General features: G+C 49.3%; 1 protein-coding gene across 5 annotated transcripts; it reads right to left on the minus strand.

The window, feature by feature from the left end:
* Window positions 1-581: 581 nt before the first annotated feature.
* Window positions 582-15107, minus strand: lrch3 (leucine-rich repeats and calponin homology (CH) domain containing 3). 5 transcript variants are annotated; one of them, XM_068585091.1, is made up of 21 exons: window positions 14830-15107; window positions 14138-14282; window positions 13734-13860; window positions 13261-13366; window positions 13045-13181; window positions 12847-12956; window positions 12551-12644; window positions 12386-12479; window positions 12176-12312; window positions 12036-12088; window positions 11899-11944; window positions 11617-11745; window positions 10344-10388; window positions 7103-7171; window positions 5918-5948; window positions 5725-5838; window positions 5370-5449; window positions 4710-4847; window positions 4556-4633; window positions 2993-3234; window positions 787-875 (listed from the first exon to the last, which is right to left on the minus strand). In XM_068585091.1, exons 1-20 carry the CDS (start codon window positions 15086-15088, stop codon window positions 3037-3039), a joined length of 2190 nt encoding a protein of 729 aa, XP_068441192.1. In that variant the 5' UTR covers window positions 15089-15107; the 3' UTR covers window positions 787-875; window positions 2993-3036. The 5 variants fall into 5 exon arrangements, with proteins under 5 accessions (XP_068441194.1, XP_068441192.1, XP_068441191.1 ...); XM_068585090.1 differs by lacking the exon at window positions 787-875 and adding an exon at window positions 925-1010; XM_068585092.1 differs by lacking the exons at window positions 787-875; window positions 7103-7171 and adding exons at window positions 925-1010; window positions 9483-9536.
* Between the last annotated feature and the right edge of the window lie 354 nt (window positions 15108-15461).

Below are 15461 nucleotides of genomic sequence, written 5' to 3' on the forward strand. Positions count from 1 at the left end.
ATGTGCACTGTCATTGAACAAGCTTTACCTTAGCTTGATACCTAAAGTAATTAGTATTGGTTTATATTTACAGCTAGCCGTGTTAGCAACAAGGCTGAGAATCTTAGCTATCATTAGCAGAGAGCTATTTTAGTGTCATGTTAATAAATGTTAGCTATTGTTAGCAATTAGCAGCAACACACATTTAATTTTCAGGCTCAACTGTTTCACAAGAACATTAGCATTGAGCTACATTAGCACTGAGCTACATTAGAGTTCCCTTAATCTAGTTTTTAAAGTTTCAATGTTTAGTGTCTAAATATCCGACACAATTGTGAGTTGTGTAACAAGACATTCAGTTAGTTAACGTGGAGGAATGTTCATCACGTCAAGCTAATTACAAGTTCCACTTCCTGTTGAGACGGTTCTGATGAAGACCCTTACAACGCTTAAACTTCTTGTGAGCTTTTGAACTTGTTTCTCCATCAGATCCTTTGAAACAAACTAACAGGAAGTGGACTGAGCGTGACAGGAAGTAGACTGATTGGAACAGGAACTGGTCCGAGCAGAACAGGTAGTGGACTGGTTGGAACAGGAAGTGGACTGGTTGGAACAGGAAGTGGTCTGAGCAGAACAGGTAGTGGACTGGTTGGAACAGGAAGTGGACTGGTTGGAACAGGAAGTGGTCTGAGCAGAACAGGAAGTGGACTGGTTGGAACAGGAAGTGGACTGAGCGTGTGTGGTGGCGTCTACATGCTGGCGGGCGGACCAGGCGTGGTGCTTGTCGTGGCGACGGGGTGGCGGGGCGGGGCCAGCTCCAGCAGGGCGCTGACGGTCCCGGCCACCAGGGGGAGCCCTCGCTCCTCCAAGATGTGTAGAGGAAGACACAGCTGAGTCTACGGAGACGGACACCACAGAAGAAGACACAAGGCAGGACAAAAGAAAAGGGGCGGGGTCAACGGATGGAAACAAAAATAAAGAGCAACTCAACACTAACCATGGCAACACAAAGGATGGATAAACAAAATGAACTGATGGAGGAAAGAAAGGTGAGAAAGGACTTAATATATCATTAATGATACATAACCATAACATAATGTTAAATAATATATTAGATATTCATGTTAAACAAGTTATATGTTTATGTTAAATAATATATTCATATAGTCATGTTAAATAAAATTCATATTTTATATAATGTTCAACAACATATTTGTATATTTTGAGATATATTAATGGTAAATAATGTCTGTTTATTCTATATTCATGTTAAATAACATTAAAATGTTCAAAACCATGACTATGTTGTATTTTAACCAATAAATCGAGAGTTATATATTAATAATATAGTTTAGATTTTCCTCTCGTTATGATATCATCACATAACGTCCTCTAGTTATGACATCACATAACGTCCTCTAGTTATGACATCACATAACGTCCTCTAGTTATGACATCACATAACGTCCTCTAGTTATGACATCACATAACGTCCTCTAGTTATGACATCACATAACGTCCTCTAATTATGACATCACATAACGTCCTCTAGTTATGACATCACATAACGTCCTCTAGTTATGACATCACATAACGTCCTCTAGTTATGACATCACATAAAGTCCTCTAGTTATGACATCATCACATAACGTCCTCTAGTTATGACATCATCACATAACGTCCTCTAGTTATGACATCATCACATAACGTCCTCTAGTTATGACATCATCACATAAAGTCCTCTAGTCATGACATCATCACACAACGTCCTCTAGTTATGACATCACATAACGTCCTCTAGTTATGACATCATCACATAACGTCCTCTCGTTATGACATCATCACATAACGTCCTCTCGTTATGACATCATCACATAACGTCCTCTCGTTATGACATCATCACATAACGTCCTCTCGTTATGACATCATCACATAACGTCCTCTAGTGATGACATCCCATAACATCCTCTAGTTATTATCACACAGCCTCAGAGACTACAACCTCAGACTACAGAGACTAGAACCTAAGAAACTAGAACCTAATGCTACATTCTCTCCTAACCACCAGGGGGCGACTCCTCTGGTTGTATAGAAGTCTATGCTTCATGTATTGTAGCTGCATTCTCTCCTGCCCACCAGGGGGCGACTCCTCTGGTTGTATAGAAGTCTATGCTTCATGTATTGTAGCTGTATTCTCTCCTGCCCACCAGGGGGCGACTCCTCTGGTGGTATAGAAGTCTATGCTTCATGTGTTGTAGCTGCATTCTCTCTCCTGACCACCAGGGGGCGACTCCTCTGGTTGTATAGAAGTCTATGCTTCATGTGTTAAAGCTGCATTCTCTCTCCTGACCACCAGGGGGGCGACTCCTCTGGTTGTATAGAAGTCTATGCTTCATGTCTTAAAGCTGCATTCTCTCTCCTGACCACCAGGGGGCGACTCCTCTGGTTGTATAGAAGTCTATGCTTCATGTGTTGTAGCTGCATTCTCTCTCCTGACCACCAAGGGGCGACTCCTCTGGTTGTATAGAAGTCTATGCTTCATGTGTTAAAGCTGCATTCTCTCTCCTGACCACCAGGGGGGCGACTCCTCTGGTTGTATAGAAGTCTATGCTTCATGTCTTAAAGCTGCATTCTCTCTCCTGACCACCAGGGGGCGACTCCTCTGGTTGTATAGAAGTCTATGCTTCATGTGTTGTAGCTGCATTCTCTCTCCTGACCACCAGGGGGCGACTCCTCTGGTTGTATAGAAGTCTATGCTTCATGTGTTAAAGCTGCATTCTCTCTCCTGACCACCAGGGGGGCGACTCCTCTGGTTGTATAGAAGTCTATGCTTCATGTCTTAAAGCTGCATTCTCTCTCCTGACCACCAGGGGGCGACTGCTCTGGTTGTATAGAAGTCTATGCTTCATGTGTTGTAGCTGCATTCTCTCCTGACCACCAGGGGGTGACTCCTCTGGTTGTATAGAAGTCTATGAAACCAACGAGGTCCTCTTGTCTGGGCCGTGACTCTTACTTATAGTTATCTGGGTGAACCGAGGTACTTCTGATCAGGTGGGCTCAGACGTGCGGTGCCAGGTGAGCATAGATGGCGCACAGCGCCGACATGACGGACAGGTAGAAGAGGACGAAGCCCGCCAGCTGAACCCGAGGGGAGGGGCCGCCAAGGGGCGGGGCCATAGAGAGCAACACGCCCACTGTCACGTACAGGCCGCCGCCCACCCCCTCCAGGACCTCCCCTAATGAGCACAGACAGTCCTGAAGGGGCGGGGACGTGAGGATGGACAGAATAAATCATAAAGAATAAACGGATTCATGGAAGGCGAAGGGAAGATGAAAGAGAAGAAAGAAAATTGTTAGTTGAGGAGAAGCAGACGGTGATGTCACAGAGGCCACGCCCACCTGATCCATCGCCTCACGCATTCTTTGTGACCTCCAGGGTTTAGACACATGACCAGATTCACATGGCTTTAAACCAGATTCACATGGCTTTAAACCAGATTCACATGGCTTTAAACCAGATTCACGTGGCTTTAAACCAGATTCACATGGCTTTAAACCAGACTCACATAGCTTTAAACCAGATTCACGTGACTTTAAACCAGATTCAAATGGTTTTAAACCAGATTCAAATGGTTTTAAACCAGACTCACGTGGCTTTAAACCAGATTCACGTGACTTTAAACCAGATTCAAATGGTTTTAAACCAGACTCACGTGGCTTTAAACCAGACTCACGTGGCTTTAAACCAGATTCACGTGGCTTTAAACCAGATTCACGTGGTTTTAAACCAGACTCACGTGGCTTTAAACCAGATTTACGTGGCTTTAAACCAGACTCACGTGGCTTTAAACCAGATTCATGTGACTTTAAACCAGACTCACGTGGCTTTAAACCAGATTCACATGACTTTAAACCAGATTTACGTGGCTTTAAACCAGATTCACATGGTTTTAAACCAGACTCACGTGGCTTTAAACCAGATTCACGTGGCTTTAAACCAGATTCACGTGGCTTTAAACCACACTCACGTGGCTTTAAACCAGACTCACGTGGCTTTAAACCAGACTCACGTGGCTTTAAACCAGACTCACGTGACTTTAAACCAGATTCACGTGACTTTAAACCAGATTTACGTGACTTTAAACCAGAGTCGCGTGACTTTAAACCAGATTCACGTGACTTTAAACCAGATTCACGTGACTTTAAACCAGATTCACGTGGCTTTAAACCAGACTCACGTGGCTTTAAACCAGACTCACGTGACTTTAAACCAGACTCACGTGACTTTAAACCAGACTCACGTGACTTTAAACCAGACTCACGTGACTTTAAACCAGACTCACGTGACTTTAAACCAGATTCACGTGACTTTAAACCAGATTTACGTGACTTTAAACCAGATTCACGTGACTTTAAACCAGATTCACGTGACTTTAAACCAGATTCACGTGACTTTAAACCAGATTCACGTGACTTTAAACCAGATTCACATGGTTTCACCATTTGAAACTCCATGACTGTTCCAGGTTTTCCCTGACCTCAGGCCTGGTCAACAACAGGGTCCCAGGTGACTCACCTGTGGAACGCCGATCCTGCAACACGCCTCCAGGAAGTTCTCAACGTTCCGTCGACATTTGGCCATCGTGAGTTTAGGCTGCAGGACACAGAACCAGAGTCATAACAATGACCAGAGCAGCAACAACAACAACAACAACAACAACAACACTCACCACGGCGGGGGAGGGGACGTGGATGCTGGGGACGGACCGAGGCCTCACGTGATTGGCCAGGTGACAGAGGACCACGCCGTCTGTCAGAGCGGCTCCCAGGTCGATAGGCAACGACACCTTCAGGCGAGCCTCGATGTTCTGGACAGAGAGACAGACAGGTGAGAGACAGACAGGTAGAGACAGACAGGTAGAGACAGACAGGTGAGAGGCAGACAGGTAGAGAGACAGACAGGTGAGAGGCAGACATGTAGAGACAGACATGTAGAGAGGCAGACATGTAGAGAGGCAGACAGGTAGAGAGGCAGACAGGTAGAGAGGCAGACAGGTAGAGGCAGACAGGTAGAGAGACAGACAGGTGAGAGACAGACATGTAGAGAGACAGACATGTAGAGAGACAGACATGTAGAGAGACAGACATGTAGAGGCAGACAGGTAGAGAGACAGACAGGTGAGAGACAGACATGTAGAGCGACAGACAGGTAGAGGCAGACAGGTAGAGAGGCAGACAGGCAGACAGGTAGAGAGGCAGACAGGTAGAGAGACAGACAGGTGAGAGGCAGACAGGTAGAGAGTGAGACAGGTGGAAAGTGAGACAGGTAGAGACAGACAGGCAGAGAGTGAGACAGGTAGAGTGAGACACCTGGAGGACCTGGTACCAACCTTCCTGAGCTGCTCCACCAGCTCAGCGTCGGGTCCCAGCAGAGCAGCAGCAGGAGGCTCCTGCACCTGAGCAGCTTCACCTGAGGACCAGAGGAGCACACCGAGTCCTCAGTGGAACCGCAGGTAGAACCAGCTAGAACCAGGTAGAACCAGGTAGATTGAATAGAACAGGTTGAACAGGTAGAATCGATATTGGGACCAGGTGGTCGCTCGGTGAGGTCACAGCTGATGAACGCCGTTAGCGTTGTTAGCTTCTACTCCCGGTTCGGCCATGTTGAGAGCCATGTGGAGGCAATCCGTCGACAACGAGTACGATCTGAATTTGTGATTTACCGGCTGCGCAGGAACGCCTCACCTTTCCTCTTCTCTTCTTTCTGGCCGAGACGAAACAGGAAGCTCTCTGGTCTCATGCCGGCTGACCGACAGGAGGCCACGCCCCCCGAGCTGGGGTACGAAGGCGACTGATTGGCTGGGAAAAAAAAAGACAGAAGATCAGACGATAGAACCGGTCCAGTGAAACGGGACGAGTCCTCACAGCATGGTCTCACCTGTTGGAGACAGAGCCGCTCTGTCCTCGCCCTGCAGAGACACAACACAGGACACGTCACCCTCAGAGACACAACACAGGACACGACACACTCAGAGACACAACACAGGACACGACACACTCAGAGACACGACACCCTCAGAGACACAACACAGGACACGACACCCTCAGAGACACAACACAGGACACGACACCCTCAGAGACACAACACAGGACACGACACACTCAGAGACACGACACCCTCAGAGACACAACACAGGACACGACACCCTCAGAGACACAACACAGGACACGACACACTCAGAGACACAACACAGGACACGACACACTCAGAGACACAACACAGGACACGACACACTCAGAGACACAACACAGGACACGACACACTCAGAGACACAACACAGGACACGACACACTCAGAGACACAACACAGGACACGACACACTCAGAGACACAACACAGGACACGACACACTCAGAGACACAACACAGGACACGCACTGCACTCATGTGAGGAAAGATACACAGACATTAGGAACCAAAGACAGACAGGAAGTCAGACAGGAGGCAGGCAGACAGACAGGAGGCAGACAGACAGACAGGAGGCAGGCAGACAGACAGGAGGCAGGCAGACAGACAGGAGGCAGGAAGTCAGACAGGAGGCAGGAAGTCAGACAGGAGGCAGGCAGACAGACAGGAGGCAGACAGACAGACAGGAGGCAGGCAGACAGACAGGAGGCAGACAGACAGACAGGAGGCAGGCAGACAGACAGGAGGCAGGCAGACAGACAGGAGGCAGACAGGTCTCCGTTGTCTTCATGTCTCTGTCATGTCAGCTGATCAGTCATGTGACTTATTCTCCACCACCCATACTGACTGAGATCAGCTCCATGAGGTCTACAGACTCTACTGACTGAGATCAGCTCCATGAGGTCTACAGACTCTACTGACTGAGATCAGCTCCATGAGGTCTACAGACTCTACTGACTGAGATCAGCTCCATGAGGTCTACAGACTCTACTGACTGAGATCAGCTCCATGAGGTCTACAGACTCTACTGACTGAGATCAGCTCCATGAGGTCTACAGACTCTACTGACTGAGATCAGCTCCATGAGGTCTACAGACGAAAGTAGAGTCTGCAGATAGAGACGAGAAGACAACAGTGGACACACTAAAGACACAAACCTGTCTGTGTGAACAAGGACGCCTCTTTATAGTGTTTGTGTTAAAGTCTGTCTCAAACACCAGAACACACTGAGACACACAGGCAGAGGGACAGACAGGCAGAGGGACAGACAGGCAGAGATAGAGGGACAGGCAGGCAGAGGGACAGACAGGCAGAGATAGAGGGACAGGCAGGCAGAGATAGAGGGACAGGCAGGCAGAGATAGAGGGACAGACAGGCAGAGATAGAGGGACAGACAGGCAGAGATAGAGGGACAGACAGGCAGAGATAGATGGACAGACAGGCAGAGATAGATGGACAGACAGGCAGAGATAGAGGGACAGACAGGCAGAGATAGAGGGACAGACAGGCAGAGATAGAGGGACAGACAGGCAGAGATAGAGGGACAGACAGGCAGAGATAGAGGGACAGACAGGCAGAGATAGAGGGACAGACAGGCAGAGATAGAGGGACAGACAGGCAGAGATAGAGGGACAGACAGGCAGAGATAGAGGGACAGACAGGCAGAGATAGAGGGACAGACAGGCAGAGATAGAGGGACAGACAGGCAGAGATAGAGGGACAGACAGGCAGAGATAGAGGGACAGACAGGCAGAGATAGAGGGACAGGCAGGCAGAGATAGAGGGACAGGCAGGCAGAGATAGAGGGACAGACAGGCAGAGATAGAGGGACAGACAGGCAGAGATAGAGGGACAGACAGGCAGAGATAGAGGGACAGACAGGCAGAGATAGATGGACAGACAGGCAGAGATAGAGGGACAGACAGGCAGAGATAGAGGGACAGACAGGCAGAGATAGAGGGACAGACAGGCAGAGATAGAGGGACAGACAGGCAGAGATAGAGGGACAGACAGGCAGAGATAGAGGGACAGACAGGCAGAGATAGAGGGACAGACAGGCAGAGATAGAGGGACAGACAGGCAGAGATAGAGGGACAGACAGGCAGAGATAGAGGGACAGACAGGCAGAGATAGATGGACAGACAGGCAGAGATAGAGGGACAGACAGGCAGAGATAGATGGACAGACAGGCAGAGATAGAGGGACAGACAGGCAGAGATAGAGGGACAGACAGGCAGAGATAGAGGGACAGACAGGCAGAGATAGAGGGACAGACAGGCAGAGATAGGGGACAGACAGGCAGAGGGACAGGCAGGAATGGAGGTAAAATAGGAGGAACAAACTAAAGAGAAAGTGAAGAAAAGACAAATATAAAAAGAACAAGAAGAAAATCAAAGTTGATGAAAGGAAGAATAAAGTATGAAGAAGAAGAAGAAGAAGAAGAAGAAGATTTAGTTTTGATATCTTGATTGTATTCATAATGAAGAAGAAAGTTTAGGTTACATGAACAATACAAACTGTTCTCCTCAACAACAGAAACTACAGACCAGCAGGAGCGAAGGGACGATGATGAATGAGTGAATGAGGGGACAGGTGTCTGAAGGTACTTACAAGGGGTACTACTACTACCATGTGTACCTCTGTCATACTTCTACTACCATGTGTACCTCTGTCATACTACTACTACCATGTGTACCTCTGTCATACTACTACTACCATGTGTACCTCTGTCATACTTCTACTACCATGTGTACCTCTGTCATACTACTACTACCATGTGTACCTCTGTCATACTACTACTACCATGTGTACCTCTGTCATACTTCTACTACCATGTGTACCTCTGTCATACTACTACTACCATGTGTACCTCTGTCATACTACTACTACCATGTGTACCTCTGTCATACTACTACTACCATGTGTACCTCTGTCATACTTCTACTACCATGTGTACCTCTGTCATACTACTACTACCATGTGTACCTCTGTCATACTACTACTACCATGTGTACCTCTGTCATACTACTACTACCATGTGTACCTCTGTCATACTACTACTACCATGTGTACCTCTGTCATACTTCTACTACCATGTGTACCTCTGTCATACTACTACTACCATGTGTACCTCTGTCATACTACTACTACCATGTGTACCTCTGTCATACTACTACTACCATGTGTACCTCTGTCATACTACTACTACCATGTGTACCTCTGTCATACTTCTACTACCATGTGTACCTCTGTCATACTACTACTACCATGTGTACCTCTGTCATACTTCTACTACTCATGTGTACCTCTGTCATACTACTACTACTACTCATGTGTACCTCTGTCATACTTCTACTACCATGTGTACCTCTGTCATACTTCTACTACCATGTGTGATTTAAAGCGTTCCACATGCTTTTATTCTGAAACAGCTACAGGAAACGCGATGCAGTTTCCTGTGCGGACGATTCATTTTGTTCAGATTTTCGTTTCCTTTTCGTTGTTAGTAGCGTTTTGGGGGCGGGGCCAAATTCTTACCATGAAAAGGGCGGAGTCGTCTGTGTGGGTGGAGCGTCTGGAGGGGTAGACATTCTGAACACACACGGACAGACAGACAGGAGGTGAACATTCATGGAGGGGCGTGGCCTACATTGGGAGGGGTGGGGCTAAAACAACCAATCTGATTCTGACAGAATGAAAGAAGTTGTCCAGGATCTCCACCGAGACTCTGAGTCTCTACGTTCACTCCTGGAAACCCTTCACACCTTCAACATGCGGACGAACGTGTCAGTGGTGACGTACGTGTCAGTGGTGACGTACGTGTCTGTGGTGGCGTACGTGTCTGTGGTGGCGCACGCGTCTGCGGTACCGAACGCGTCAGTGGTGACGTACGTGTCTGTGGTGACAGACGTGTCTGTGGTGGCGTACGTGTCTGTGGTGGCGTACGCGCCTGCGGTACCGAACACGTCAGTGGTGACGTACGTGTCTGTGGTGACGTACGTGTCTGTGGTGACGCACACGTCTGCGGTACCGAACGTGTCTGTGGTGGTGTACGTGTCTGTGGTGGCGTACGTGTCTGTGGTGGCGTACGCGCCTGTGGTGACGTACGTGTCTGTGGTGACGTCTGCGCCTGTGGTGACGTACGCGTCGGTGGTGGCGTACGCGTCTGTGGTGGCGTACGCGTCTGTGGTGGCGTACGCGCCTGTGGTGGCGCACGCGTCTGTGGTGGCGTACGCGTCTGTGGTGGTGTACGCGTCTGTGGTGGTGTACGCGTTGGTGGTGGCGTACGTGTCTGTGGTGGCGTACGTGTCTGTGGTGGCGTACGTGTCTGTGGTGACGTACGTGTCTGTGGTGGCGTACGTGTCTGTGGTGACGTACGTGTCTGTGGTGGAGTCTTACCTCACTGTCTGGACTGGACTGTGTTGGACTCTGAGATGTTTTATGCTGAAAAACAAAGACAGAAACCTTCTGATGTTCTCTGTGAGCCTCTAAACACTGATTTATGACTAGTTATACTAGTGAGTGACTGGTTAGACTGGTGAGTGACTGGTTAGACTGGTGAGTGACTGGTTAGACTAGTGAGTGACTGGTTAGACTGGTGAGTGACTGGTTAGACTAGTGAGTGACTGGTTAGACTAGTGAGTGACTGGTTAGACTGGTGAGTGACTGGTTAGACTGGTACCTTCGTGTTGCTGGTGCTGGTTAAACTAGTGAGTGACTGGTTAGACTGGTGAGTGACTAGTTATACTAGTGAGTGACTGGTTAGACTGGTGAGTGACTGGTTAGACTAGTGAGTGACTGGTTAGACTGGTGAGACTGGTGAGTGACTAGTTATACTAGTGAGTGACTGGTTAAACTAGTGAGTGACTGGTTAGACTGGTGAGTGACTAGTTATACTAGTGAGTGACTGGTTAGACTGGTGAGTGACTGGTTAGACTAGTGAGTGACTGGTTAGACTGGTGAGACTGGTGAGTGACTAGTTATACTAGTGAGTGACTGGTTAGACTGGTGAGTGACTGGTTAGACTGGTGAGTGACTAGTTATACTAGTGAGTGACTGGTTAGACTGGTGAGTGACTAGTTATACTAGTGAGTGACTGGTTAGACTGGTGAGTGACTGGTTAGACTAGTGAGTGACTGGTTAGACTGGTGAGTGACTGGTTAGACTGGTGAGTGACTGGTTAGACTAGTGAGTGACTGGTTAGACTGGTGAGTGACTAGTTATACTAGTGAGTGACTGGTTAGACTGGTGAGTGACTGGTTAGACTAGTGAGTGACTGGTTAGACTGGTGAGTGACTGGTTAGACTAGTGAGTGACTGGTTAGACTGGTGAGTGACTAGTTATACTAGTGAGTGACTGGTTAGACTAGTGAGTGACTGGTTAGACTGGTGAGTGACTAGTTATACTAGTGAGTGACTGGTTAGACTGGTGAGTGACTGGTTAGACTAGTGAGTGACTGGTTAGACTGGTGAGTGACTGGTTAGACTAGTGAGTGACTGGTTAGACTAGTGAGTGACTGGTTAGACTGGTGAGTGACTGGTTAGACTAGTGAGTGACTGGTTAGACTGGTGAGTGACTGGTTAGACTAGTGAGTGACTGGTTAGACTAGTGAGTGACTGGTTAGACTAGTGAGTGACTGGTTAGACTGGTGAGTGACTGGTTAGACTGGTACCTTCGTGTTGCTGGTGCTGGAGTCTCTTTGCAGAGGTCGATTCTTGTGTCTCTCTTCGTCGTACCTCAAAGCAGCAAGCTGAGCCTCCCTCCTCATCCTCTCCACCCCGCCTGGAGCTACAACACCTCTCTGAGGGAGGGAGGGACAGACAGACAGAGGGACAGACAGACAGAGGGACAGACAGACAGACGGACAGAGGGACAGACAGACAGACAGACATGAGTAGCTGAGATGTATCCCTGGTGGTCAAACAAACATGACCCAGCTGCTTTGAGGTGTTACCTGGCTGTGGGCAGTAGAGGGCGCTGTAACACCATCGACCACACTCCTACAGACAGGCAGACAGGGTGTGAGACAGTTCAGAGTTAGTAGACAGGCAGCATGTGGTTTGTCAGTAATTCTTAGTTGTGTGACGGTACCTGTTGTGTCTCCTGGTGTCTTCTGTCCTAGAGTTGCTTTTCACAGGAGAACCCTGGAAACACAGACAGGAAGTCACACAGAGCCTTTCAAAATAAACTACATCTGGAACCGTGCAGGGACCAGACTGCTGCTGGGTTACCTCTCTGGTGATGCGTCTCTCGATGTAGGCCATGAACTGAGAGCTCAGGCTGACGCTGTCCCGGCCTCCTGCCCCCCTGCCCCGCTCCTCCTCCTCCGCACAGCTGTCTATGAAGTCTATCTGCTCCAGCTCCACATCTGGAGAGAGAGTTCTCTCTGAGTAATCACATTTCCACTGAGGACCGTCCTCCTCTGAAGGTGAAGAACTCACGTGTGCCGTTAGCCAGCAGCGCTCCTCCTCGCTGTCTCTGCTCTCGGCTGATCTCGGCCACTCTGAGCGGCAGCTCTGACAGCTCCTCTGTGGGCTGGACAGACAGGAAGTGAGCTCACACACAGACAGGAAATAGAGGATAGGACGTGTGTGTGTGTCTCTGACCTCGTTCCCCGACCATCTCTTGTCTCCGCTGTCGACGCTGTTGAAGCCAGAGTCCAGCGCTCCGTACGGCCGGCCGGGGTACAGCTCATCCACACTGACGACAGACAGCCAGTCAAACACCCTCCAGCTCTTATTGTGAAGGTCATAGCCAGTCAAACACCCTCCAGCTCTTATTGTGAAGGTCATAGCCAGTCAAACACCCTCCAGCTCTTATTGTGAAGGTTATCAGTGGCAGAGCGGGCTTTTATTGTGTAATAATCATCATATTCAGTTCAAACGGAGCAGACAGAACTGACCAGGAGCTGAAGGTCAGAGGTCGTCTGTCGTAGTCTGGGAGGTCGGGGGTCATCTTGCTGGCCTCCAGGTTCAGATACTTGAATATGTGGACCTTCCCCTTGATGCAGATCTACACACACACACACACACACACACACACACTGCGGTGAACACCAGCAGGCGCTGCGTGGCTGAGTGATGTCACTTCCTGTGCGTACCTGAGCGGGCGGGCTCTGCAGCGGGTTGTTGTCCAGCAGGATGCTCTGCAGCTGAGACAGCTGGCGGTAGCAGGACGGGATGCAGCTCACTTTGTTACAGGAGAAGTCCAGACGCACCAGAGGGAGCGCCGCCAGCTCTGAGCACACACACACGCTTTGGTACGAGTACACTGTGTGTGTGAGTGTGTGTGAGTGTGAGTGTGAGTGTGAGTGTACCTGGAGGCAGCCGGACCAGGTGGTTCCTTCGGATGTTCAGGTCTCGTAGAGCCTCCAGCTGCCCCACCTGACACGGAAGAGTCTGGATCTCATTGCAGCTCACGTCCTGCAGGGGGACGCCGTCAACATCAATCACTAGATCAATACACTGATCAGTACACTGATAAGTGTACTGATCAGGACAGTGATCAGTACAGTGATCAGTACAGTGATCAGAACAGTGATCAATACAGTGATCAATACAGTGATCAGAACAGTGATCAGAACAGTGATCAATACAGTGATCAGTACAGTGATCAATACAGTGATCAGAACAGTGATCAATACAGTGATCAGTACAGTGATCAGAACAGTGATCAATACAGTGATCAATACAGTGATCAGTACAGTGATCAATACAGTGATCAGTACAGTGATCAGTACAGTGATCAGTACAGTGATCAGTGTACTGATCAGTACAGTATCAGACCCACCAGCTCCGTCAGCAGCCTCAGCTGGCCCACCTCCTCTGGCAGAGACACCAGCTTGTTGTTGCAGGCGATCAGAACCTTCAGAGGGAGCCGGCACACCACGACAGGGAGACAGGTGAGCTGGTTACGACTGAGAGAGAGACAGGTAGAGGACAGACAGGTAGAGGGGGAGAGACAGGTAGAGAGTTTTAAGTATTTTTCTGTTTAGACTCCGCCTCTCAATACTGTGTCATTTCCTGTGTGTGTTACCAGAGGTTCAGGTGTGTGTTACCAGAGGTTCAGGTGTGTGTTACCAGAGGTTCAGGTGTGTGTTACCAGAGGTTCAGGTGTGTGTTACCTGAGGTTCAGGTGTGTGTGTTACCTGAGGTTCAGATGTGTGTTACCAGAGGTTCAGGTGTGTGTGTTACCTGAGGTTCAGGTAGGTGAGCGCCTGCAGGTTCAGCAGACTCTCCGGTAGAGACCTCAGACAGTTCTGGTAAAGGTTCAGACTCTCCAGAGACACGAAGAGACAAACGTCCAGAGGGAGTTCTGAGAGACGGTTACGGGACATGTCTGGACACACGCACGCACGCACACAGACACATAGACAGACACACACACACACACACACACACACACACACACACACACACACACACACACACAGAGTTTAGCCTACATGTTTGAAGTGTAACAACACAAATTGTTACCTGACATGTTCCTTACAGGTGTAACAACAGACTGTTACCTGACATGTTCATGTCCCTCACAGGTGTAACGATACAAACTGTTACCTGACATGTTCCTCACAGGTGTAATCTCTCTCGCTCTCTCTCTAGTTGCGTTGATATTATTGAGCGTTAAAGCTCCATAAAGACCTCCGTGTGTGCGCCAGGTGTTCTATTCTGTATATGTTGGTCTGTCGGGCTGCTGTATCGTTGTGTTATGGTCTGTTGAGCTCAGGGTTCTGACACCCTGTTCGTCACAACACCGGCCCGTGCTCCTCACTCCCTGTCCCTTAAAGTTCCTGCTGGACCTTTAGGGCCCCCGAGCTGTGTCTGAGTGCCGCTACCGGACTGGAGAGACAAGGTCCCCGGTCCCGGGTCTCCGGCCCCCTTACCGGCCCTGGTGGTGTCCGTGAGGTCGTGGTTCGCGGCGCTGCGGGGGAACTCCTTTAGCTTCCGGGCGCTGAGGTTCAGGCTCCCGGTGGCCGAGGCTTCGTCCAGAGCCCGGTCCACAGAGCGGTTCCAGGGCGCCGGAGTCGCCGGTCCCAGCCCGATAATGTTCCCGGCTAACACGCTCCCGGTGCCGCCGCCGCCTCCAACCGCGAAGGTCCCTCCTCCGTTGTCCACAGAGCCCAACAACACCGAGGCCGCCATTACGCTCCCAGTGCTAGCTCTCTATGCTAGCTCTGTGCTAGCTCCCACCCTAAACTTCAGGGCGGCACATGCGCAGAGCGGCGCTCTGGCTGGCTCCCAATGCTAACTCCCACACAAAACTTCAGAGCGGCGCATGCGCAGAGCGGCGCTCAGGGAGGCGGACTGGACGACAATACTGCATGTTCTACTATACTGCGTGTACTGTAGTATTGTTGCGTGTACTACAATACTGCGTGTACTATAGAATTGCTGCGTTTACTACAATACTGCGTGTACTATGATACAATAGTACAATATTAGTAACGTTACATACTGTGTGTACTATAGTACTAGTACTATAATGTGGTAGACTACAATACAGGTACATGTACTC

This window comes from Clinocottus analis, unplaced genomic scaffold, assembly GCF_023055335.1.
Source record: "Clinocottus analis isolate CAN_PGR_092001 unplaced genomic scaffold, fCliAna1.0.p SCAF_2, whole genome shotgun sequence".
Lineage (NCBI taxonomy): Eukaryota > Metazoa > Chordata > Actinopteri > Perciformes > Cottidae > Clinocottus > Clinocottus analis.